Source organism: Athalia rosae, chromosome 4 (assembly GCF_917208135.1).
Source record: "Athalia rosae chromosome 4, iyAthRosa1.1, whole genome shotgun sequence".
NCBI lineage: Eukaryota > Metazoa > Arthropoda > Insecta > Hymenoptera > Athaliidae > Athalia > Athalia rosae.
In genome coordinates, this window is record NC_064029.1 from 3,021,669 (window position 1) to 3,046,402 (window position 24,734).

General features: G+C 39.0%; 4 protein-coding genes and 1 long non-coding RNA gene across 12 annotated transcripts in view; 2 read left to right on the forward strand and 3 right to left on the reverse strand.

Annotated features, from left to right (window-relative positions):
- The window catches only part of LOC105690224 (zinc finger protein 423 homolog), a 58,691-nt gene extending 53,095 nt beyond the window's left edge, over positions 1 to 5,596 (reverse strand). Inside the window, exon 1 of one of the 4 annotated variants that reach the window (XM_048653851.1) lies at positions 5,462 to 5,596. In XM_048653851.1, the coding sequence (XP_048509808.1) occupies positions 5,462 to 5,486 (25 nt within the window). In that variant the 5' untranslated portion in view covers positions 5,487 to 5,596. Of the gene's footprint in view, positions 1 to 3,551; positions 3,943 to 5,461 lie in introns of those variants that run through there. The other 3 variants (XM_048653850.1, XM_048653852.1, XM_020854768.2) reach the window with 3 other exon arrangements.
- Positions 4,494 to 10,118, forward strand: LOC105690299 (EIN3-binding F-box protein 1). The gene is made up of 6 exons (XM_012407986.3): positions 4,494 to 4,728; positions 6,221 to 6,499; positions 6,576 to 7,592; positions 7,678 to 8,085; positions 8,164 to 8,307; positions 8,384 to 10,118. The coding sequence occupies exons 1-6, from the start codon at positions 4,654 to 4,656 to the stop codon at positions 8,585 to 8,587; spliced, it is 2,127 nt and encodes a 708-aa protein (XP_012263409.2). The 5' UTR covers positions 4,494 to 4,653; the 3' UTR covers positions 8,588 to 10,118.
- Positions 10,119 to 10,559: 441 nt separating this feature from the next.
- On the reverse strand, positions 10,560 to 16,535 carry LOC105690300 (heat shock factor protein-like). 5 transcript variants are annotated; one of them, XM_048653865.1, is made up of 12 exons: positions 15,680 to 16,534; positions 15,302 to 15,603; positions 14,172 to 14,280; positions 13,951 to 14,075; positions 13,518 to 13,868; positions 13,342 to 13,424; positions 13,059 to 13,247; positions 12,693 to 12,782; positions 11,533 to 12,003; positions 11,055 to 11,160; positions 10,866 to 10,968; positions 10,560 to 10,784 (listed from the first exon to the last, which is right to left on the reverse strand). In XM_048653865.1, the coding sequence occupies exons 2-12, from the start codon at positions 15,404 to 15,406 to the stop codon at positions 10,573 to 10,575; spliced, it is 1,944 nt and encodes a 647-aa protein (XP_048509822.1). In that variant the 5' UTR covers positions 15,407 to 15,603; positions 15,680 to 16,534; the 3' UTR covers positions 10,560 to 10,572. The 5 variants fall into 5 exon arrangements, with proteins under 5 accessions (XP_048509822.1, XP_012263412.2, XP_012263411.2 ...); XM_012407989.3 differs by having other exon boundaries at positions 11,545 to 12,003; positions 15,302 to 16,535; XM_012407988.3 differs by having other exon boundaries at positions 15,302 to 16,534.
- LOC112694964 lies at positions 16,429 to 20,855 on the forward strand (the record flags this gene model as incomplete). Its single annotated transcript, XM_048653743.1, has 5 exons — positions 16,429 to 16,516; positions 16,663 to 16,781; positions 16,912 to 17,178; positions 18,555 to 18,730; positions 18,822 to 20,855. Coding segments are annotated over 5 exons (696 nt in total), but the record flags the coding sequence as incomplete, so codon positions are not given.
- A 1,067-nt stretch (positions 20,856 to 21,922) lies between these two features.
- Positions 21,923 to 24,281, reverse strand: LOC125500608. The gene is made up of 4 exons (XR_007277992.1): positions 23,979 to 24,281; positions 23,465 to 23,569; positions 23,300 to 23,379; positions 21,923 to 23,209 (listed from the first exon to the last, which is right to left on the reverse strand). It is a non-coding gene; the product is annotated as an uncharacterized LOC125500608 (long non-coding RNA).
- Between the last annotated feature and the right edge of the window lie 453 nt (positions 24,282 to 24,734).

A 24,734-nucleotide genomic window follows, 5' to 3' on the forward strand; every position in this document is an offset into this window, starting at 1 on the left:
TACGTCGGCCGCGCGCGGTCCAACCGGGCGAAAAAGTGAAACGGAAGAAATCGGGAATAATTCCGCCCCCAGCCCCAGACCCACCCCCTCCGAGTCACCCGCGAATTTCGACGCACGACGGCCGGATAATGATCGGGGGAGAAACGCGTCGCGTGCGTCGGACGGACTTAATTTCTGTATTACGCGTTATAACCGTTGGAATTGTCGTACGTCTTACTCCTGACAAGCGGTGGAAGTAGCCCTGGCAGCCATTGGAAGCGGAGAGGTTGCCTCTCCCTGGGGAACGAACCCTGGGTAGCTCTGACGCGAGTGCAGACTCCCGGGGGAAAAAAGGGGTACCCCTTCCAAAGTCGAACTCCTGCAGGTCTCGGAGCGCGGTATACATACAGTCCCTGACGTAGTCGGTATCCGCAGGAGTCGGAGGTATCGCGAAGGGCGTGGGTGTAGGTACGGGGGGTGGGGGGTGGGGGGAGGGGGGTGGTGGTTCGCGATCGGCAGAAACTGGGCTTTCCGAAAATTCATCGTCAAATATTTAGGACCCGCCAAAAACGACGACAATAATCAACTACACCCTTTCCGTTGTCGCACGATATTCAGTGACTGCGCGAAGCACGCGACGATCAGCCGAGCGAAATTTCCACCGTCAGAAATGTCTTTGCCATCCGACTACAATGTCGGGGGATTTTGACAATCGCGATCGTACTGAAAGGCGAAAGAGGAGGCTCGTCAAAGGGTTTTCGCGATCTTCGTCGGGGAATTTTCTTCGCTCTCAAGAAATACTTGTATAGCTCTCAATTAAAGTACCGACGATAACGACTTCCGCTTTTGTCGCGCGTTTCGACTCATCGGATACACCAGCGGCTTTGACGAAATTTACGTCTACGAGATCCCAGCTCTTTATTCGATTACGGTTCGATGCCGAATTTCCTCTCTTTCGTTGTTACGTGAAATTTTCCACTCTCTGTACGGATACACCAGCGATCGCGAGTTCGAGACGCGTTTGGACCTAACAAATTATACGACAATTAAAATTCCTCTCGAATATTCCGCGAACCGGTCCACAGGGTAACGAAAGTTTGGCTCTTCGAGAGCCAGAGACTCAGGTATACGGGAATCGGTAGTGAAATCTGAAAGCGGGTCGTGCATTCCGTTAAAAATCAAATGAGCGTGTCGTATATTATTCGTACGACGATACAACAGCCAGTAGACAATATATATACGTGGAAAACTGGAGATTACGAAACTGTCTACCGAACGTTAGGGTCGTCTACGGGAGGATACGAGGGACGAAACGGCCGTACACCGAAAAGGCGAGCTTTGAATCGTTGGCAAAAATCTGACGTCTGTTTGTAATCCGGTAGCTATCCGGATATACCTATATGGTACTCGTAGAGCGGTATTAAGTGCAATGAGGACATCCTACGAGTTGAGCCCTTGTCATAGCAAAAACTAACGACGAGAGCAACCGTACTGTGCAACGCGGGCAGCGAAAAGCTCAAGTTTTAGAAATCCTCCTACGATTAAAAGCTCAGGCGGTCCGGACCCATCTACACCTACGACCGCCGCATCCGTAATTTCGTGTACGACTGTCCGACTCGTGCGTGTCGCAGGTCTCGAATTTTCGTCCAATGTAAAGGGATAGAAATTTTTCGAAAATTTTTCAACTTCCGTTTCGATTGGAATGGGAAACGCGGGTTCGTTAGTCGGGGAATTATCGCGCGTATGCGGTGCGGGGCACGTAACGACGAGAAATATGGCGACTCTCGTCTTGCGCTCCGCATAATCGTCGATATTAATTAACAAGGCCGTGAATTAATTCCGTAGTAATAATTATGCATTTATGCCGCGCGTACAAATTACAATCAGGGGGTTCGCGTAATGTACAGTGATTCAGGCTGTCGGGTTGCGTTCAGATAATATGTTTACCTTCGCGATTTACCGCTGCAGTAGCGTCGCTTCGCCGCGCGTATTCTCTACCCCCGTGTCGGTGCCGTTGCTAATCTACTGCAACGTAGTTACTCTGCTCCCAGCTAATGCAATTCAAATGAGGTTGTAGAAAAAAAAAAAAAAAAAAATAGAAAAGAAAAGGAAAAATCGAACGAGATCATAAACGTAAATTTAGCTAAGAATCGCCGTTGAAAATTCCTCGGAAAACAGATCCTGCGGATCCCTTGCAACGGGATCGACGCCCAGCTTTCGAATTTTAGGGTAACGAGCGGTCGACCGCGACGAAGAAATAAAATGTAGATTCATTTTTCATCCCGTCGTCGTCACACGGTAGCGTTTTTTTAACCGTTGCAGCAAATTGGAAAAGGATGAAGTCGGATGTGTACGAAATAACTGCGTACGCCTTTGGCAGGAATCAGAATCTGCGGGAACAAGGGTAAAAGCATTATCATACGCGAGCGAACGTTGCAGCCTGTGATTTGAATCTATTAATATATAGGTTTGGTTTCGACGCGGTTCATTACGGTATATTAATTATTAGGCCCTGCACAGTTCGCCGCGGGTTCGTACGAATTCACTCAAGCTCCGTAATACGAGGTATGGCGAAATTGCATTCCCTGTTCGGTCTAGAAACTCCTACATACGGTAGTCGTATTGTATTTACGGTACGCAACGCGAGAGTGCGTCTAGTGCAGACGCGTTGATAATTACGTGCAGATAGGGGACCCCATTAATTATTACGGGACTTCCGCGCTCGCCTGCCTGATCGTTCGGAAAAAAAAAAACCAATGGAAAAATTGAGTTTGCACAAAAATGAAATACTACAATCGCGAGAATTTTTTCTTCAACATTTCTTCAAATTTGAAATTCTTCCATCGCGACAAACGCGATTCTTACAGCACTTGTATAATCCTTTTTCGTTTGAAATTTGAATTGGTCTCTACTTTCCGTGACGTGATTTGCGAATCACGATTTTTGACAGAACATCGAAACATCAATTCCAGTGAGATGGACGTTTAGTAAAACATTAGACATGAAACATCTCTGATAAGGTAAATCTGTAACACTTACACTTCGGCAACTCGATTCTCCCCTATTTCCTATCAACAATTACTACGGTAAACCAAAAAGCGTATAAGTTACAGATCCTGCATAACGTGTGTCAGGAATGATGCAGAAACGTACGAAACTGGATGATAGACGAGAGTCACGCAGCAGTCGCAGGGAAAAGGAGTGAGATTGGATAGGATATAGGATATACAGGATAGTATGGGACGGGATGGGATAGGATAGGAGAACTGGTGATTACAGAGGCTGGGAATTCCCGTAGGAGATGTTGAGTTCCTGGGGGATTCCACCTAATTCCATCCTGGCTGACTAGTGAGTCGGACCAACACACACCTCTACTCCGTACATCTGCAACCTACCGTACTCTCCTACCCCATTAGTTTATATCTCCGCACGCAGCTATAATGTAAACCGAATACTCCCCGCTCGTTCCGCGCATAAATACCCGAATCATCGAATCTGATTTCGCGATATAAAATCAAACAAAAAGCCCGTATCCCCCGGTGATCGCAGAGCGACGTTCAATGAAAACTTACTTCTGAGAGATCTCGGTTTCGCCTGCTTCCTCCTTGACATAGCACGCAGCCTCTTCTACGCTGTATTTGATTCACTCACTTTTCATATCACATTAAAAGAACATGGCAAAGTGAGGGTTGTAAACAGGATATCTGCAGACGGGAGAATTTGACATTTCCGCTATTATTCGCTCATCTGTGGACGGACGAGGGGATCCGGACGATACCGTTCGATGTACACGTATGTACACACTGTAACGCGGCCGCTGACCACGTGGGTTGTCGGTTCCACCTCACCTTCCCACCCCGACGCGCCCCTGCGCCCTGCCGTCGAAGGGTCGCGCGTGTCACACTTGGCAGCAACCCTGCTACCGGACCCGGACGAACTTCCGTATTCGGACCCGTTCCGTTCCGTCTCGCTCGAGAGACGCGCGACAAGTGACGTCGCGACTATCCTACCAGCTTACCAAAACCCACCCCTGATTCTGCCGATGCGTCCTTCGCGGGGGAGACAAACCCCCCCACCCCCCCGCCCCGACAAACTACGAACGGCTAGACGGCTGGCGCCTGGTGCCATCGCAAACTGGGGTGGCGCAAGCGCCATCGAATGGCAATCGGGGTCCATCGTTTCTCCCTTTTCCTATACATTACTTATTTAACCCTGTGCGTAAACAGTGAATTAGAATAGAGGTAACCATTTTGGAATAGGATCGCTTATTTTTCAGGACCTGATGGGACGCCAATATCTTCGTTCAGCCGTCTGAATTGACCGCCGATAACGAAGTCGGACGACCGTAACGAGCAGCGGATCGCACTGTTTTATAAATACATCAATGATTTTCTAATTAACCTCGTGGTGCTATCTGTTAAATAATTTATGCAACTTCTGAATCGGGCGTACGGGCTTCGGATTTGTTGACGGTGGGTGTCATTCGTTCGTCGGTTTTTTCAATTGCTGTAGCACGGGCTCGAATATTCTGATCTACAGCCCTGACATTCCGACGCACGACGAAATAGTGGTGTAGGCTGCTGGCAGTGATCAGCTGACCGCTGTGACACATAGGATGAATTCACAATACGTGTGTGGATTTATTTTTCATTTCGTAAATTTAAAACGTGCGTTATGGCGATAACCAATGACAGCCTGCTCGAAATGTTGAATACGGAGAATTGTGATATTCCTCAGCTGCCAACGGAGGTAGGTCAATCTTTACTTGTAAGCTAAATCACTCGTCAAAAATACCATCGATCAGAATCATTAAATATTATCGTATTGTCTAACTACTGATAGCTTGTGCGTTGTGACTGATTGTCAATGATTCACAACTTGGAAATCGTAGATGGGTTTATAAATTGAGAGGTTCTCGGTGGGTTTTATCAATCGGCGAATGATTGTGTGAAAAATGAAAAAATGATGCAGATATTGCGAAAGGTTTTCTTATCATAGAAATTAAGATCTGTACGATTTTTATCAGCGATGATCGCGCTTCGTTCAGTCACAAGGGGCTACCTACATGCTCTCGCAACTATTTGTGGAATTGAATATATTTTTGTATTTGTTATTTTGAGAAATTTTAAAGGTCAAGCGTGACACACATGGCATAAAAAATCAGCAGGTTGTTAGCACTAAAACGTCAGTCACATTATCTCCACTGACAGACATCCTTAAACGTGCGAATTGAACGAAGCTCGCGCTTTCGGCGACAACACATCGTTTCATGTTTGCTCTTCGTCATTGATATTGAATCTGGTAGACAATGAAAAAAATACCGAACAGATCCAGCTAATATACTGCGACGAAATCTATACTTAAAATTACGAAAATAATATCCAATATTTTTTTCAAAATTGTTGGTATAAGGGGTGATAGAACATAGGGCTCCTGCGTGAAAGGGAAATTATCTCCGCGAAACATTTAGATTTGCGTTTACCTTGAAAATATAATTTGCAGACCATTTGTCAGATCGTCTCCCCATGGTCCTCGAGACGGTATACCGTCTCGACCTCGATCTTGACATTCGAAGAGATTGTTCTTGATAGTGCGTAGATGAAGGTTTCAGTAATGACTCCTTTGTTGGGGACCGCTTCGGTCGAACCGACATCTTTCTAGGGCACATATTTGTCCAATCTATTAACAATCGTTATGATTCCTGTCATTCTACGATAACTCTCGCCCTTATATATTTTATCCAAATAGTTCTATTCCAGAATCTGATCACACGATCAATCGAGGTCTTTTTGATTACTGCTAAATAGTTAATTGAACGTTTTCATCAACAAATATTATTGATTGAATAACATTTTCACAATTAACTTTTCATCGCGGGGTGATTGATAATCACATGCAAATAAGTATACGCACATAGTTGAGTTTTTTCTGTTTTTTTTTTTTCTTCAATCTTCCGGTGTAAAGTATGCTCACAGAATAATAAATTAGAGTAAAAACAGACCAGGATAACTTTGAAAGCAAAGAAGAAACATGAAACATACCCACATATATGCATAGTACATTTGCCATGCGATATGAAATCATTCGCATAATGCGAAGACAATAGAAATCATTTGAAAGGATCTACGAATAACGATGCCTCATTCTCATCACAACAAATATTCTATATCTAAGTTGATAAAAAAAATAATGAATGGAACGATTGAATTAATCATATACAAGCGTAAAATAATTCTTCCAGGTGCTTATAAATATCATGTCGTACCTTTACGGTTCAGATAGAAATTCAGCAGGGCTGGTTTGTACCCATTGGCACGGTGCATCGCTTGCTACACAGTTTATTAATCAACAAGTCATAAGCGTGACTCAAAGCTCTGCTGGTGACAATTTACACACTGTTATGGCGATACTAAATAATTCTGTACGACCGTTCTATAACTTCGTATTTAAGGATGTTGAGCTCAGGGGGATCGGGAACTTTTGGGAAAAGTTTGGCCCGGAAGTACGCAGCCTAATTCTGGTACTTTGATTTTTTTTAATTAAGTTATGGGTTCAACGAATATCAAAGAAAACTTTATCTCACAAAAAATTTCTAGGTAAACTGCAATCTGGGGGAAAGGACTCTGGTTGAGATTTTGAAAGGGTCTGAAAACCTACAGACCCTACATATTAACACTTGCAGGGAGTGCTTTATGTCAGGGCGCCTGTTGGATGATCCGAATGATGTCAGAGATCTTTCAAAAAAATTAATCAATTTAAAAGAACTGAGTCTGGCCTCCAACAGATATTTGAGTGACGCGTTATTCAATAGAATCGTTAATATTTGTCCGAACTTGATATCTCTGAGTCTGAGCGGGTGTCAGATATCGTTTCATTCTGGATTGTACAAAAAATTTTATCCCAATGACGGCAACACAACACACGCTTCCGAATCTGTGTTGACATTTTGCAATATTTTGAATTTCTTAAAACGTCAAGCTAAACAGTTAAAATATCTCAGTTTTGGATCTACGTTAATAGATGGTACAGCTTTGGTGACTTTGTCCACCGTAGAACATTTAGAACTAGAGTCACTAAAATTACACGGTTGCGACCAGCTAACAAATATTGGTATCCGATCTTTGACCGAGTACCAGAAAAGCCTCAAGGTTTTAGATGTAAGTTTCTGTACTAGAGTAACAGACGCAAGTTTAATTAGTATTAGTACGAATTTGGTCAACTTGGAAGTTCTAAGTGTAAGAAGATGCCGAGCCATAACTGACCACGGAATTAAACAAATCAGACGGCTGAAACATCTGAAAGAATTAGATATATCAGAATGTGAACAACTCACAGGTGATTGTATTACAAAGGGTTTATGTTCGACAAACTGGCAAGAGAATTCAAAAAGTGAAGTTATTCAAGATGAATTGAACTATGAAGAACCAATACCTGACCCCTCCAACTCCATATCTCCAGAACAGACTGAATTAAATAATAATTTGGACAAGTTGTATGCTAATGCATTGAATTTGGATGAAAAATCCATACTTAGTATCGCAACGAACTGTTCTAAGTTAACTGTGCTGGATCTTGGATATTGCTTCAATGCTGTAACCGATAACTGCATACAGGTACCAAACCTGATCAAAGATACTCAATGCAATTAAATAATCCATGAGGTCGACTTTACATTTGGTGATTCAACTTAATTTTCAGATGATTTTCAAAGAATTAGTGCTCTTGAGGTCACTAACGCTAAGTCGCTGTGACAAGGTAAGTGACCTTGGTTTGACAGGGATGGGAGCTGGAAACAGGGAAAATGTGAAAGCAGAATGGTCTCGAAATTACGTGGAACTTCCAGAACCTCAATTGAGGATACGCTTAGGGTCTAAGGTTGAAGCAGAAATTTGGCGTGATGCTAAAAGAAAACGAGAAGTGACAAAATTATGCGAAGACCTTTCAATGCCATGTAATAATGATGCCAGTTCTGGCTTTTCTTTGGTTCGACTGAGAGGTCTTAAACAGTTAAATTTGGCTGGATGCATAAGAATCACAGACGTCAGTCTCAAATATGCTTTCAACTTTCCTGAGCTGAGGATTCTTGACCTTAGCTTATGCCAGCAGGTAAAATTGGGAAGAAATCCAAAGAATTCTTTCTAGACACAGCCCTTGAAAGTTCACGAATTGTATAATTAATTACAGATAACACACGAGGGTTTAGATTTTTTGACTAAAAATAATAGAGCTTTAGAAGAGCTGCACTTGTCGCAATGTCATAACGTGACTGACATCGGAATTTCATACATTGCCAAAAGATTGCATCGCCTAAAACGTCTCTATTTGCAGGTATGAACTAAAGCAGTAATTCCCGAATTAATTTAATATTTCACGAGGTATTGACTGTCTTGTTTGTTTAATATAGGGGTGCTCCCAGCTAACAGACCACAGTTTAGATTCGATAAAGATCCATTGCAGCTCTTTACAATTCCTAGATGTTAAAGCTTGCCGTGGAATGTCTGTTGCTGGTATAGAAAGCTTAGTTCATTTGAATATTGATTATTCAAAGGAAGCTGAAGATATGGTTTCTAGTAAGAAACCACCACCTGCTCCCCCGATGCGAAGATAGCAAAAGTGAAATTTATTCAAAGGTTGTTTCTTGATCTTGGTTATAACTGTATTTTGTATAAAAATCAGAGTATTTTATCCATAATTTTTAATCTGATACAGAACCAAATGGAAACATGTAAATATTAAAGCTTTTGTGTTAAACACCAGCAACTCTCAAAATCATTTTATTTGATTTTAGACATCTTTTTGTAAAACATGAGAAAAATCATACAACCATGAATGATTACGAAACTACCAAATATGTACAAAATTAAATCAATAGAGCCATGGTGAAATTCCCTTGTACTTGGAACTCATTTCAGGGACTCAGCAATTAATATGAGTATCTACAGCTGAGAAAAATATCTGGAAATTATACTCAGAATTTTTACTTTTGTCAACGTTATTGCTGCTAACATGTTATTTATTGATTTATGTGACTATGAGATGTTTTGAGTCAACCTGTACATGTGTGAAATATGAAAATACTTTTCAGACAATACAATATCTAATTGTACGCACAAACATTCGAAAGAAAATTCATCGAATTTCAAATTTACAATTATTTTGTACACTCATTACCGACAAAGTATGAGTCCACGGATACCAAGATACAGTTTGTGTGTTTTAGTAACCAGACGGGAAAGAACGCGAGGTATTCTCAAAAAAGAAAATGAATACATACATAAAACGTAAGTAAAATTCTTCCCGCCGTTCGACGACCAATAGCTCTCCAAGTAATTTTGTCGGAATATTTTTTTGATAAACATTTTACCTCCATAAAATTATGTATGATGATTAATAAATAGCATCATCAACTTGTGCTACATAGAATATGAAAGTATGGCAATTTTTTAAATTCTGTGTTAATAATGATAGGTATCGCAAAAATTAGTAGAATACATAAATTCGGAATTATCGTTAGCGTGCGATAAGCCGATTGCGAAGCTTACTATGTTCTCTATCTGTTCATGTAATAAAATCTTATTCAATAATTAATTTTAAATTAGTAAAAATAGTTGACGTTTTATTTGGATAACTTATGAAATGAGAAAAACTGAGCCGGTAGCTAGGTATGGCTCAATAAAGGAATACGAAAACTAACTAAGATAGCCGAAAAAATCCGAACTCTGGTTGAACATAAACTAAATTCTTCCTTTCTGATTCCGATTCGATTATTAGATGATTAATTTCGCAGCCTGATTTCGGCTCATGAAAAATTCAATCGATAATATTTTAAAATCAAGCTACTAGGATAGCTTCAGTACTTCGTCCAATTCTAGAAAGAAAGGAATAATCTTAGTTGCCTTAACATTAAGATATAGTGATGTATATACCATGATAAACGAAATTAACGAGAAAAGTCGATGAGTCGACAAATGATAGACCTACTGATCTAGCAAGTTCATGGGTGTGAAACAAATTCTGAAACTTGAACGTATTTACAATGACCTGTAGGAAATATTGCGATGCTTTACATTGTCGACGTATTTTAAGTCTTCAATATAGATATGGCGAAAATAAAATACAGAATAGAAGAAGAAAAAAAAGAGCTAAATTGATTTTTCAACAAATAATATTCAGTCTTTTATTTTATTCCGCACCATCCACTTTACAATATACATACAGCTTCGTTATAGAACTGAAACGAGCATTTTAGTACCAAACTTTGACCGCTAATTCCATTAGCTGAAGAGCTAAATGCGAGACTTCAATAATCAATTTTCAACTCATTAGTTATTCTTTCTTCCTCTACTGTTACAGTATTAAATAAAATTTAGTCAGGGATGTAGTGCAGTACATCAAACCTAATTTAAAATTATGTATGATTCGAGGGTTTTCTATTTCTGAAATAGAAATGATCTTTGTCAATAGCATTACTAGAACGTGTGTAGATAGAATAAAAAAATATTCAGCATTTCGCCAAATCTTTGTTGAATGTGTATCATGGGTATTGACCATTATTCAATTAAATAACCACATGTGCTTACCACACGAGAAGATTTAGGGTGATGACATATTGTCGTTTACTGCTTTCAAGGATTCCAGAAGTGATGCCTTACTGTCTTCCAAGTTGTAGGAGTTATCTTCGTAGTCCACTGGGTTTCCCTCTGGGGACGTTAAGGAAGAGTTTCCACCCAACATTATATCACTATCAAAATCCAGAAAATTCTGAGGAGGATTGTAAGCCATGAGTTCTCCACCCCCGTTTGTTTCTGCAACAACAAAAACATAGAAAATAACTCGAATGAGAATTTGAGTGACGGATCTTTTGCTCAATTCTATTTACCACCTACCTTGATTATCATCTCCCTCCTTATCTTTATGAGTCTGCGAATGTGGATCGAGTTCTGGATTCATAGGGATTCCAAAGGACATCGGATCATCGGCACCAAATAACTATTATCGACACCAGTAACAATGACTAACACACAGTAGGACACAGTAGTATAAATTTTAAAAAAAAGGAGTATCATTAGACATACCCCCAAAAGTGTATTAGCATCGATACTGTAGCCTTCGCCTCGTAGCAGGTCTCGTAAGTTATCCAATTCGGTCTGCACAGTTTCCAAATGGGTGTCCACTTCTTCCCTGTAGGGCATTACTGGAGTTTAGCTGCTGAATTCTATTGTTATACATATCTCAACAATAAAATGACGAGCCCAATCAGAGATGAAAAAAAAATATTACAGATTATCGTTTGGGACGTTTTACAGTTTGACGGAAAAAAACTAAGAACCAACGAATCTGGTAAAATACTTTGTGAATGAATGGACAGTGAAATTAATAGATCTAAGCTTTCAGGAATCAGTTGATAAAAATTCTGATCTCACAGGTGCATATGGCAAAAACATCTATCAAGACAAAAATTAGTTTCATAAAACCTATAAATTCCAGGGTGTTGATTACAAAGTTGCATCCAGATAATACTTCACTAGCACCAAGGGACTGATTTAGACTTACGTATGCCCTAACCTAAGTGGATCATTGAAACAACTCAGTGACATATCGTTAGCACTTGTGCTAGCTCCTTCCCCATTGTCTTCCTCATCGACAACGTTTGTAGTTTCGCATTGGTTATTTTCGTTATCAAACAATCCGGCGTCACTATTTGTTTCATTATTCAATTCATTATCATTATCATTATCTGTTGGTTCAGGAATAAGCAATATCTGATCAAGCTTCTCTAATTTAGATATAGGTGAATTGTTATCCATGTTACGATCCTCTTCAGTGTTTTCCATGACATCGCTATCCAAATCCAGTTCCAAATCATTAGAGGAATTCATGTTAGCAGCCATTGCAGCCAGCTTAGAGCTCCTGAACATGGCCCGGGGTATTGGTTTGATTTTTTTCTTAGTTTCCACCGATGGTATCTCGGGTGTGGGACAACTGGAAGTTGTTGCAGGTACTTCGAGAAACAGCATTTCTTCCCTAAAAACCGAGACAGCTTCGTGCCAGTCTTGATTTCTATTTTGCTCTCAATTCAGTCTTAGTATTCTCTTTAAATTCTTAGGCACAACTATAAATATAATGGTATTCGAATTTCAATTGATGAACCAAGATACCTAAGAGCAGATTTTGTTTATTGCAAAATCAATATACCTGTAGTAGTGCCTAAGAAAAAAACCTCATTTCAGTCACACAAGTTGCCAATACTTTCTCCACCAGTTAGCATGCTGGACTATACGTACTCAGTGGCAAACTTACAATTAGTATAGAACAATATACTTTACAGATACTTTCAACTTCGTACATTCACATGCATCCCATGATATAGTGTCTTTTTACTTTTACAGACCAGGTTGAATTTATCAATATAAATTATATATACGACACGAGAAATACAAGAATAAATTTCAGTCCCCTTATACGTAATTTTTTCTAATTTGGCTAATCGCAAAGACCCAATGTTTTCCAAATAGAATTTTCGTCAAAGTATCATGCAATATCAGTGACATATCAGATATAATTTTGGATAACTTTGGCTAAATAGCACCCTACTCAAGCTAAGACCAACTTTTTTGGTAGAAAAAAACAACTAACAAAGAATACCAATATTTGCAAGCATGACAAAGTTGGACACCAGCACCAAACTTGATCACAAGAGTCATATGATTAACCTGTTTTTGTCGCCTTGTTCCAGCGGTGGAATCAGAATTTTGATCGGCACCTTGTTTTTCCTCCTGGCAGCGTTCAAAACGCAGTCATTTCTTACGTATATAAACAACAAGATCCAAAATTTGTAGATAACGTGATTTAACGCGTGATAGATTGCTTAAATAAAAAGGGCTGGCTCCTTATTAGAAAACAGTTACAAAAATGAAAAAATGATGAGGACTTCAAATGTAATGACAAAGTTACTGCAACACTAATCAAAAATCCTAGTCCACCAGCTGAGCCCTCTTTATCAAACGATGAATCCTGATATCAATTCCCTAGTTTTACACGGCGAAATGATAAAAATCGTCATGTGAAGCATCACTTACGGTTTCTTTCCTTTACTGCTGCGCTTCTTCTTGCAATCGACATCTTGTTCTGGGATTAATTGTGACCCATCTGGCCTGTGCAGCGGACTGGTAACTAGCTGTATGGTTTCCATACTATCTTCATCCAACAAAGGGCTGCTATTTGCTCCTGGACTTTGCACAGCTGGACTGGTACTTTGTTCCAACATTCTGTGAACCGGCAATTATAAGACTTTGTCAGACGAACTACAACACATTCCCAGTGAGTATTGTGGTATCAAATTACTTCAAATCCTGAACTTACTCAGCTACAATATATTCTGATTCCAAATCATGATCTGTCGGATCTAGTTCGTGTATTACTGGACCTAAAGGTGATGTGTTGGGCTGGAAAATTAATCAAATCGCACATTCAATGGCCTTTCCGCAATTCGTATGGTCCAATTACAAATACAGTCTGGAATATACTGTGGTTATTACCTTAACGTTAGACACTTTGCTTTGTTTAGCACGCTGACGATTGGGGTCATCAATCATCAAGGGGTATCGTCTTTTAACCGATATACCCGCTCCACCTCCTGCTCTGGATGGTTGAACAAGGGTGACCAAGAAGTGAATTAGTTTATTGACAATTTGCTGTTGCTTAAGGTGCTTCTGTCTGAGCATCGCAAGCTCTCGCCATAAGGCCTCATTCTCTCTCTTCATTGCACCTAGACGTGAATCAAGATGCTCTTGACGACCCCTCATACTTCTCACTTCTGTCAACATTTTATTCATTAATTCTGGCTTCACTGGAGCCTGTGTAGTGTCTTGCCCTTTGCTGGATGCTATCTACAATAATGTATAGCAAATTTTCAGTACTTTGATATTCAATTTATTATAACTTGAAGTTGTGAATAAATGGTGCTCATACCTTGCGTTTGATGTGTTCTAACAAACAAGGATGTCCTTTACAAAAATACTGATGTGCAAATTCCATTTCATCCTTGTCACATTTAAGACCTCCCAGTTCAACGGATACTTTTTTGTGAAAACCATCTGCAGATAAACACGGTAACACCATTGAGTGTTAATTTAAAAAATCATCATTCCACACATAATTGATTTTGAAAAAATTATTGCAGATTTACATACACATGTTAAGCTGTCGTACAAAACTGGCCATGTTGTTGTGTTTGTAGTAGTGAGGCAGCAGTTCTCGGGCAAACTGTGCCTGATTTCTGATATAAAAACTCCTGCCATTCTGCAATAAATGGGGAAAAAAAATTTATTTTGTTTCATCGATAGATTTTTGGACTGACAGTAAATGATTCATGAATGCACTGTATTTGAATATTCATTGTATTGATCAAACTATCTATGTGTGAATTAAAAGCAATAGTATTGATTATATTTCTAGGAGTTCCATAGCCAGTCATTTCTTGTACCTAATATAACATTTGCTATCAGAAAATGCGCATTTACATCAATGGATACACATGTCATTTTCAACAGACTCACATTCTTGTCACAAATATAATGTAGGGCCATTTTATCCTTGTGTCCTTGAGCTGAGATATACAATATTTATCATATAACATAATCACAATTATCAATTTGTAAAAACAATTTGATTCCTTCAACCACTTGACAACTTGGAATTCAAACTCAATTGATACATGCAACAAAACCTTACAAAATGTAGTTCAAATAAATTAATAGCTGATGTAAGAATTGAATTTATTTGCAAAAACAGAAATCTAATGTTGAACGAAATTGATCTAGTGTGTAATGCACGTATAATTGATTGGATTGTGAAATGTTTATTTTGGTTCTTTAATTTTTTTCTCCAAAACGTGTCTGACATATTCTAAAAAGGAAGAACTGGGGTACCGAGAGCTGTTTCTTTTGCATCGTAAGCTCAGGACATAAGTAGTCATCCGTTTTGAAAGCTGCGATGCATGTAATTACGATTGTATCCTTATACGGTGAATAAAAATCTTGAAAAATTTCCACAACACCATGTATACCATGTAGTACGTACTTATGTAGGTGTGAACATAGATATATGTATATGTATATATATATATATGGTGCGAGTATCAGATATGCAACGTCGCAGCTCATAAATACAACTAAACTATCAATACTATATCAAATGTGCGAGATGATTGGGAATTACGATTCAAGGACTGAAGTGGTCAAAAAATAGAGCATGATGACAATTGGACGTAAAACAGCGAAATAATTTTCTCATAACATGGAAAATGAATAGGGAAACTTACGGGTGCCCAGCAAATAAGGTCGTCGGTTTCTGGATCCTCGACAAGCTTCCATAATTTGCCTAGAAAAGCGGGTACGCTTGCTCCCAACTCCGTAATCGTGTGCATCTTTTTATCCAACTTTTAACTTCAATAAATACGATCCTAGATACTGTTTTCTACGATTTATCAGAGACGAGTTCACTTCAAGTTTCACTATAATGGCTGACGATGTTATTCTGCAGTATTCTGCTATGTATTCCATAATCTCCACTAGATGCGGCTGCTCGCGGAACCATCCGAAAATCCAAGACAAAATGGACGATCTAAAAAAACCGCTAATATTTGAAATTTGATTGTTGATTGTACCCACTTCACACTCAAACAGTAAAATGTAAATACTTCGTGTAATCGATTTTTCCACCCATAATAAATTTCGTCATGACTTTAAAACCACTTCGACTCAAGATTGGTAATTCAGTCCTCTGGCAGGAGCGACTTATCTTCGAACAGTCTCCTAACATGAGATTCGCAGAATGAAAATTAATTTTGAAAATGATCATAGTCAGATTCAATGTAACCGCATACTGATTTGTAATCCACAAACAGTTATTCGATAATATGCGGGTACCGATGAGTACAATTTTAAAAGCAAACCCACGCATTCTTGTGTCAGTGCATATGATTTGCGCCCGGTGAAGAGGCGGTAGGGACTTTATACGGATTCATCTCAAATCTGCACGGAAAAAGATGTCTTGTATCTATTATTATACTACCGCCCCGCGGTCACTCTGTCCGATATATAATATTTTATGAACTTGGCCCTGACGAGTATGCGGTAGAGTATTATGCCAATGCAATTCCAGTCAAAGAGTTCAGCTTATAGAGAAGCACCGAGGAAATTTTCATCATGATCCGAACGACCACCTAATAGGCGTATGTTGACCTGACCCAGAACCGCGAAGAGGTCTCGTAATATATTAAATAAACTCGTGACTCGGCTAACCCCAAGTCCAGTTCCTTACCAGGAAACAGACGATGAAGTACTTCACCGGTGGGATTTATAGAAACTTGTATTGCTAAGATGTAGATCGAATAACGAGCGGTATATGTAAGATATGTATAATTATGAAAATATCGGAGCATGAAAACGACAAATTTTGGATAAACCACATCACGATAGATCGCCGCTCTTCTTACTCTCATGCAGTGACATAATATGGCGATATAGGGCATACGGTAAGTAAGAAAAAAATCATCAGCTACAACCTACTACGGTCGCGAATGACTCGAATGAGCCCGCATAACGTGTAGCATAACAGTTACGGGTCAAAACGAACACGTGGGAATCTATTTGATTTGAAATTTTAATGGTGATTTTATAGGTGGGGATTCACCACGATTATTTGCGATTTGGTACAATCGCAAAAGCTATAATAAGGGGTACAGAAATCTGCGGTACATTTGGCTAACAGTGTCCAACCGGCCAGCATCAGTCGTCGTGGTTTGTTAGCTAAAACAGATTTTTCTCTTTTCTTTTTCAATTAATTGTAATAAATATATCGCGAATTTCCGATGACTGAGGCGGTACGTTTTACTTGCTATTTTTCTATCACTTCTACTCATTTTTTCAGTTGTGTACTACAGTGAACAGTAAAGTATTTTTAATCTGGAGGACGGTTACGCAGGCATCAAAGATCGCTCTTCTCTTCGGGCTAATCTATCTGGTTAGCGGCAGAGTCATCAACAGCTCTTTTCAACCACTTGGAAAACCTCGAACTACATCGAGAAGCAACGAATTGATTGATCAGCAAAATTCACGAACGAGTGATCAAGGAGCAAACAGAAAAGAAAGACTATCCTTAGCAGAGTTCTCGACTTATAGTTTGAAGGAACCAAATGTATGGTATTCTGTTAATCTCTTATCCTCATTGTTGGCTGTAGTATAAAATATTAATCCTTATCCGAATTCACGAACTAAATTGATCTATCTATAAAACTGATCGAGTTATCCCCATTTTTTCACTTTGTGGAGCAGAAAAATTGGAATATCTTGATAGGAAAAATGCGTAGCTCAATTTGACCAACAGATTCGTGTTCCTCAGGTCAAAATACGTGGGAAGAGTGTCATTCGAACGATTTTAAAAATATGTACTTCATTTGGGGCTCAAAAATTGAAAAAAATCCAAAGGGGTACCCCTTGGAATTTTGTCGATTTTGGACCAAAAAAAAATATTTTATTTTATATGCTATTCCTATGTATTTTGACCTCAGGAACCCAAATCTGGAAGTCAAATTGATCTATCTCTGAAATTGACCGAGTTATCGCCAATTTTTTACTTTTTGAAGCAAAAAAATGGAGATATCTCGATGGGAAAAAATCGCAGCTCAATTTGCCTTTCAGATTCGTATTCCTGAGGTCAAAATACATGAGAAAAGTGCCATACGATCAATTTTAAAAAATAAAAAATTTTGGCCAAAATTTGAGATTTTTCCAAGGGGTACCCCTTACGATTTTTTCAAATTTTGACCAAAAATTTTTATTTTTTTAAATTGATCGTATGGCACTTTTCTTATGTAATTTGACCTCAGGAACACGAATCCGGAAGCCAAATTGAGCTACGATTTTTTCCCTTCGAGATATCTTCAAATTTGTACCAAAAAATGCGAAAAAATGAGGATAACTCGGTCATTTTTTAAGATTGACCCATTTTTCTTCCAGATTCGGATTCCTGAGCTCAAATCACATAAATATAGACTAAAAAATCAATTTTTTATTTTTGACCCCAAAAAGCTGAAAATTGGCGATAACTCGGTCATTTTTAGAGATAGATCAATTTTTCTTTCAGATTTGGATTCCTGAGGTCAAAATACGTCAGAAAAGTGTAATACAATCAATTTTTAAACTACTTTGCTTTTGACCCAAAAATCGATTTTTTTTGGGCTTTTTAAGGGTAATCTGACATATAATCAGGTCAGGAATCCAAATCTGAAAGCCAAAATCATCTACTCATGCAATCGATCGAGTAATCATCAATTATTTGCTGTTGGGAGCAGAAAAATTATAAGACATATCGATTGGTTTTAGTCGTAGACCCACTTAGATTCATCGCAATCCATGCATGGTTGAAATATAATGATGTGAAATTGGAGATAAAATTATGGGTCAAAAATTTAAATGACGAACGAAATAGAAAACGGTGCGCGCATACAATGGTGGTTTAATAAATGCGCTCGATAAGAGCTATGAAATTCAACGGATATATCCTGTACATAGGGACCCGGAACGTACGCTTTTGGCTACGATAACGTGTTTGACGCGTTTGGCAATCAACAGTTCCGCTCTGAAGAGAAATTGCAGAATGGAACAGTTATCGGTGAATACGGATACACAGATTATAAGAGTATGAAAATCGTCCGCGTCACTTACACAGCAGATACAAAAGGCTACAGGTACGGAACAGAGTTTTCATATCATTTTCATAGACGATATTTAATTTTCTCAGTCTGGGGTTCATCAACTACAAAATATTCAAATTTTCAGGGCTAAGACGCAAGTGCTACCCTTGGAGACACCGCAGATGCCATGAATGGATCGAAAATCCGTGGCATCATAATTGTAATTATAATAAATATCCATGAATATGAGGGCAAATATTTAGCTGACAAATATTGTGAGTACAGATTGCGGAATCAAAGCTCAGAATGACACAACGTACGCATGAAAATCATTTCCGCGTTTATTTTCTATAATTCGGGGGGAATATGGGGTTGTTTTGAATACTTATGTAGATAATAAATGATTGAGCCTACTGCCACGTTTGAAATAACACAATGGTTTTCACAGATGAATCAAAAAAATACTCTAAAACATATCTGAAAAGGAGTTTCACGTTTATAGACAATCAATGTTAGAGATGAGATCTTTTCATCACAAAAATGAGGCATCGTCCTCTGGAACAATCCTTATGTGAGAGTCGAAGTTGTCTAAATCAATTCTTGACATTCTGCTACACGTTCAGCAAACCTGAATGACAATTTAATTTTGTAAAGTTTGAATATAGATTAATCAGTTACATCTATGAGTGAAAAACTTATTTCTCTAATGAGATACAATTTTTAGGGCCATGGTATCAGCAATTAGAACCACCTGAAATGACGCGTTTCCAAACCACCTTAAATGAGGTAGCGTCCTCGGCTCGTTTCGATTTTTTGCCCAAGTGGAACGATCGCCATAAGTACAGTTTGTAGAATATGTAATACATTATATATTCTACATACTGTGCCGAGAGCCCTATGCAAACCACTAGCAGCTCAGCTTCCCGAATCTGGCAAAGAAAAATCTGAAACATACGAATAGAAAAAAAATAGTATAACAGATAATTTATATCATAATAAAGACATGATAATACACAGTAGTCTTAAATTTAGACATGGCATTTGCATTATGAATTACACGGATAGACGAACATTGCATGAATAAAAATCTTATGGATACATGGCCAATTAAAACTTGCGCAAGTCAATAACACAAAGTTACACACAAAACATGTACGTACATGAAACACTACATAAATGACATGAAACACGAAACACAACAGACAGATACATAAACATCATCATTCTCAATCATCTTATAAGTAAACATCATTATCAAACAAATAATCAATAGCATAAAACAGTAAGAAATATATGGGTTGCAACGGTACCATTGCTGAAAAGAGAGAAAGCATTTGTCAATTAATTGATTAAACTCGAGATCTGAAACATACAAACAAGTGTAACAAACATATCATTAGCATATAAAGAGAAATTTTCTGTAAAGATAAAAAATTATCGTTGCTAGGTAAAATAATTTCAGCTGCCAAAATTTCTGGATCCTGATGTGCGCCACGACCTCCACAATCGGAGACGTATTCTTCTGATTCCTGAAACAGAAATTTCAAATGTTATGAACCCTTTGAGGCGATGACGATCCGTCCGATTTCCCAAATTAGATATTGAAGTAGAAGGTATACGAGGTGCTGATTCCTGAAATCAGAAAGCAAACTGCATATTAGTAGCCAGGGACAGCCTGCGAACAAAATTTGATTAGTACGATGACATCCAGGATCTGTAAGAAAACTTGGAGAGTTTTCCGAGACTTCGGATCCTGAAATCAGAAAGCAAACTGCATATTAGTAGCCAGGGACAGCCTGCGAACAACATTTGATTAGTACGATGACATCCAGGATCTGTAAAAAAACTTGGAGAGTTTTCCGAGACTTCGGATCCTGAAATCAGAAAGCAAACTGCATATTAGTAGCCAGGGACAGCCTGCGAACAACATTTGATTAGTACGATGACATCCAGGATCTGTAAGAAAACTTGGAGAGTTTTCCGAGACTTCGGATCCTGAAATCAGAAAGCAAACTGCATATTAGTAGCCAGGGACAGCCTGCGAACAACATTTGATTAGTACGATGACATCCAGGATCTGTAAAAAAACTTGGAGAGTTTTCCGAGACTTCGGATCCCTGAAATCAGAAAGCAAACTGCATATTAGTAGCCAGGGACAGCCTGTGAATAAGATCTGATTAAACAATAAAGGTAAAGACTGAAACCTAGCATCTGTAAGAAAATTTTCATTAGTAATCAAACTGAAAATAAGAAATAATGATTAGGACCTGTAAGAAAATTTATTAATCTGGAAGGTAAAATGTTGATTAGTATCTGACAAATAATCCCGTGGAAGTCAAATACCACGCACAAAAAGGTGCGATAGTACTTGATTCCTTACAATTTTTCGGTTGTTGGGTTTAAAACGCATAAAGCGTTGCAATGAATGTTTTAGGCGCCAAGTTCGCGCGCATACGAGCAGCAGCGACGAAACTTGGGTTTTTATTTCACTTTAAATCCCTGAAAAAAAATCTCTCAATTCAAGTTTTCAATGCGCCTTGCAAGATGGCAAGTCACGCATACAAAAAATGAAATACATACATATACTAATACATAACATGCGATTCCTCGTCCTCGCGCTATACCCGCGCGAGCAGCGTCGGAGTTGGAATATTCATGCTAATGGAAATCGGAGAAATGCAATTTTTGATCGCATCCTCCTATTCCAATTAGCATTTGGGAGAGGAAAGGGGAAAGGTTTACAAATTTTTGGCGTGGCGGTCGGCGATCCTCTTCGACGCGAAGTCTTCGAGCTCAACGTCCACCTCGCTTCCATGCACCACGGCTGGTACGGAGAGCAAGGCGGACGCATTTTGCCCATTCCAAGTGACCGCAAATATTACAGGGAAGAAAGAAAACCTCAATCTAATTTAATTTATTTAGTTGGGAAGGAAAAGTGTCCATCAGATCTCAGCAAAGAGACCTAAAAGACCACATGAAAAGAATTATTTGAAAAATATGGAGTTAAATGTTACATAAAATTAATTAACGGAATTTGATAAACTCTACTCAATTGATCACTTGGAATTGCTGTGGAAAGAAAAGTTGCGCTTCCGATCTCTTGCCTACCCATTTTGTGAAGCCCACATCCCACCCAACGGTTAAAACTATTATTCACATACACACTGCTTATAAATGCCCTCGCGATGCATGAATTTACCTATACCTGCCTTTCACCTATAATTATCCAAGAAATGATTTTACTGACGTAAACCCCAATTCATACTTGCGCCGGCGCACCGAGAATTTCGTCTCACTCACATCTCACATTCATTGCCGTGGTATCTCGTTCAAAAAACTTACTGTTGACCTGTTGTGTGTGTAGAAATATAAAGGCTGCCCATGCCCCGGCCGAAGCCGTAATTTATTTAAATTTTGAGAAAAGGTGTGTTTGCTATCTGGCCGAAATTTAAAAAACATCAATGATCTTTAAATGAATTTAGTAAATTTACTCTTGAGTAAATATCATCAGTAAGAAAATGAGATTAATTAATCTCATATAATATTCATTAAGCAAGAAAAAGTTAAGGGCTAAAAATTGTGTGTAAGGGAAGAAAATTCCTGAAATGATTAGACATCCTGTTATAGTTCTAGTGAATTTACTTATCGGTACCTAAAGACGGGTTCAAGTTTGATCAAAATTGAGTTGAAAGAATTGAAATTTTAAACATGCAAATAGATAAAAAAAATATAGAGATCAAATTCAAAATTGATTCAGCTGATGGCTGATCATTAAATTGAGACTAAATGAATTCTGACTTCGCGGAAGCTATCCAAGTCAATTCCTGATGTACCTGAAAAAGCTGAATCTATGGTAATGACCATCATTCGCACGACAAAATTTTAATACCGATCAGTGATCGACGCAAACGAGATCGGTCACCGAAAATTATAGAAAATTTATAAAACGCGAGAGTCGATTGAACGACGGCCTTTACCGTTGCCTATGAGCTGCACACTCTTGCACTTAAATTTATCTAAGATGTGATTTATCTGAATAGTTCATATTCGATGAACTAATAGTTGACTGATTGCTCAAATAACTGACTGACTAATTAATAAACTGACTGACTGACTTAATCATTCATTGGTTTTTTGACTGATTAATTTCAAGGAAGAGTTTTATATGTTTGACGCTAAAGGGTGCACGTGCGCTATGCTCAACAGCAACCAACCCTACTATTACCTGATCTAATAAAATTGCAATTCAGGGTACCGCCACGCCATGTTACAAAAAGGGAACAGAGGAATGACACAATATAAAATACAACGACCCGATGCCAGCGTTCACCATCGTGTGAGCTGGCAAAGAAGTCGAGGAACTTTGAGTGCTGGGACTCACCATCGCTGCCGGTACCAAGACCAGACCCGAGCCGGTTCCCAGGTCTCGGGGGTCTTGGATTTTACCCGGATGTCTCTGCCTCCCTGATGGCTATAGCTGTGTAGTAGGTTGAAACACGTTGTATGGATGAGATGCTCCCACGAAGAACGATGCTATAAAATGGCAAGGAAAAAACCATGAATAATGAGGATCAAAAATTTGTGAATCAAAGGAAATAAATAGTTGTGGAAAATTTTAATTACCAAGATTTCCCACTTTATGTGGATGATCGATGATCAGCTATGGACGAGGTGACTACATCGGATGCAGTAAAAACGATTGTCTGCAATAACGAATTCCAAAAATTAGTACAAAGAATATCAGAATCTTTGAAAAATGAAATAGAAATATTCAATTATCAAACTCACCAATTTTTCCTGAGTCTAGCGAATATTAGAGATCCGATTGGAGTCTGCTGAACAGGTCAGGTAGCTTTGAGATTCTTCCCTGCTGTGTGCTGCAGACTCTGAGCTCTGTAATGCACAATAAAACACGTATAAATACCGCGGTTCTGAATCAAATTAGTCAGTAGAATAAAAATCCCATGTACCGCCGTCGTATTTACGCCCGGTCTTCTAATTGCCGTAAGGAATTGAGCGAAAATTAATATTTTCTCCTTTATTCGATCTACTAATGCGCAGTAAACTCCGAATAAGCGAAAACAACTGCACCAAAGACGCCACAAGAATGAAAACCAACGGTCAGAAACACAAGAATGTTAATCTCGAATCAAAATATTTACGCGACGCGCGAGTTTTTGTTTTGAAGCAGTTTGAACGGGTGAACCAATCGTAACAAGTCGAGTCAAGGGCGCCTGACCTCTAGCGGCACAAAACTCCGCTGCAGAGAAATTGAGAAAAAATTAATAAAATCAAAACTCACCAATTCACGTAGCAGGAAGAGCGGAGATCTGGTGCTTATTCTTCCAGTTATTTGTATGCACTAATTATGCACTTTGAGTCCACCGTGGAGATACTCGAGTTTCGACAAGAATTCAAAAATAATTCACAATGGCTACCGGTTCGACTTGTTGCGTCCTGCATCACCACTATTACAAGTTTTATTAAGCCAATTTTACACCCAGATGAGTTAGGATTGTTCGAGTCACTGTGTGTCCGTTTAGCACTGGTTTTAGGATCCGATATCACAACGTATGATCAGAATTAGCAACGAATTTAGCGGAGACGAAGCAGATAGTACGAAGTTTAATGTTGAACTGGCGTCGTGGGGAAGCGCTCCGTACTGATACTAGCTCCCTCGTCCTACTGAGCGGGCCAATCAGGGGCCGCGTAGCGGTGCGCTGGATCACGTGACTTTGCACCGACTAATACGACATACCGCCATTTTTTATGCGTTTAATCCAGCGGCGTCATACACGTGATTGAGGCGGAATCCTACGATTATTTATGACAAGACTAAGGATTCGGAATTATTAGGTACAGCCAAATTCACAGCGAGACACGGAGAGGAACAATACGATTCGAAATTCGATCTCGATTAGACACAACATGGTGGAATAACACCACACGAACCAGGGGCTGCATGGAGGCGCGCTATATCTCGCGACTTCCACTGACTTCGATGCGACGTATCACCATTGTCAATGCGTTCAATTCATCGGCGTTATACGCAAGAATG

Bases quoted from the DNA above. Each gene is read 5' to 3' on its own strand.
- LOC105690299 (XM_012407986.3), top strand. From the start codon at position 4,654: ATGGCGATAACCAATGACAGCCTGCTCGAAATGTTGAATACGGAGAAT. The intron at 4,729-6,220 runs GTAGGTCAATCT...TAATTCTTCCAG, and splicing joins TTCCTCAGCTGCCAACGGAG to GTGCTTATAAATATCATGTC. The intron at 6,500-6,575 runs GTACTTTGATTT...AAAAATTTCTAG, and splicing joins AAGTACGCAGCCTAATTCTG to GTAAACTGCAATCTGGGGGA.
- LOC105690300 (XM_048653865.1), bottom strand. From the start codon at position 15,406: ATGCACACGATTACGGAGTTGGGAGCAAGCGTACCCGCTTTTCTAGGC. The intron at 13,869-13,950 runs GTATGAGCACCA...ACATTATTGTAG, and splicing joins TAGAACACATCAAACGCAAG to ATAGCATCCAGCAAAGGGCA. The intron at 13,425-13,517 runs GTAATAACCACA...TTAATTTTCCAG, and splicing joins GCAAAGTGTCTAACGTTAAG to CCCAACACATCACCTTTAGG.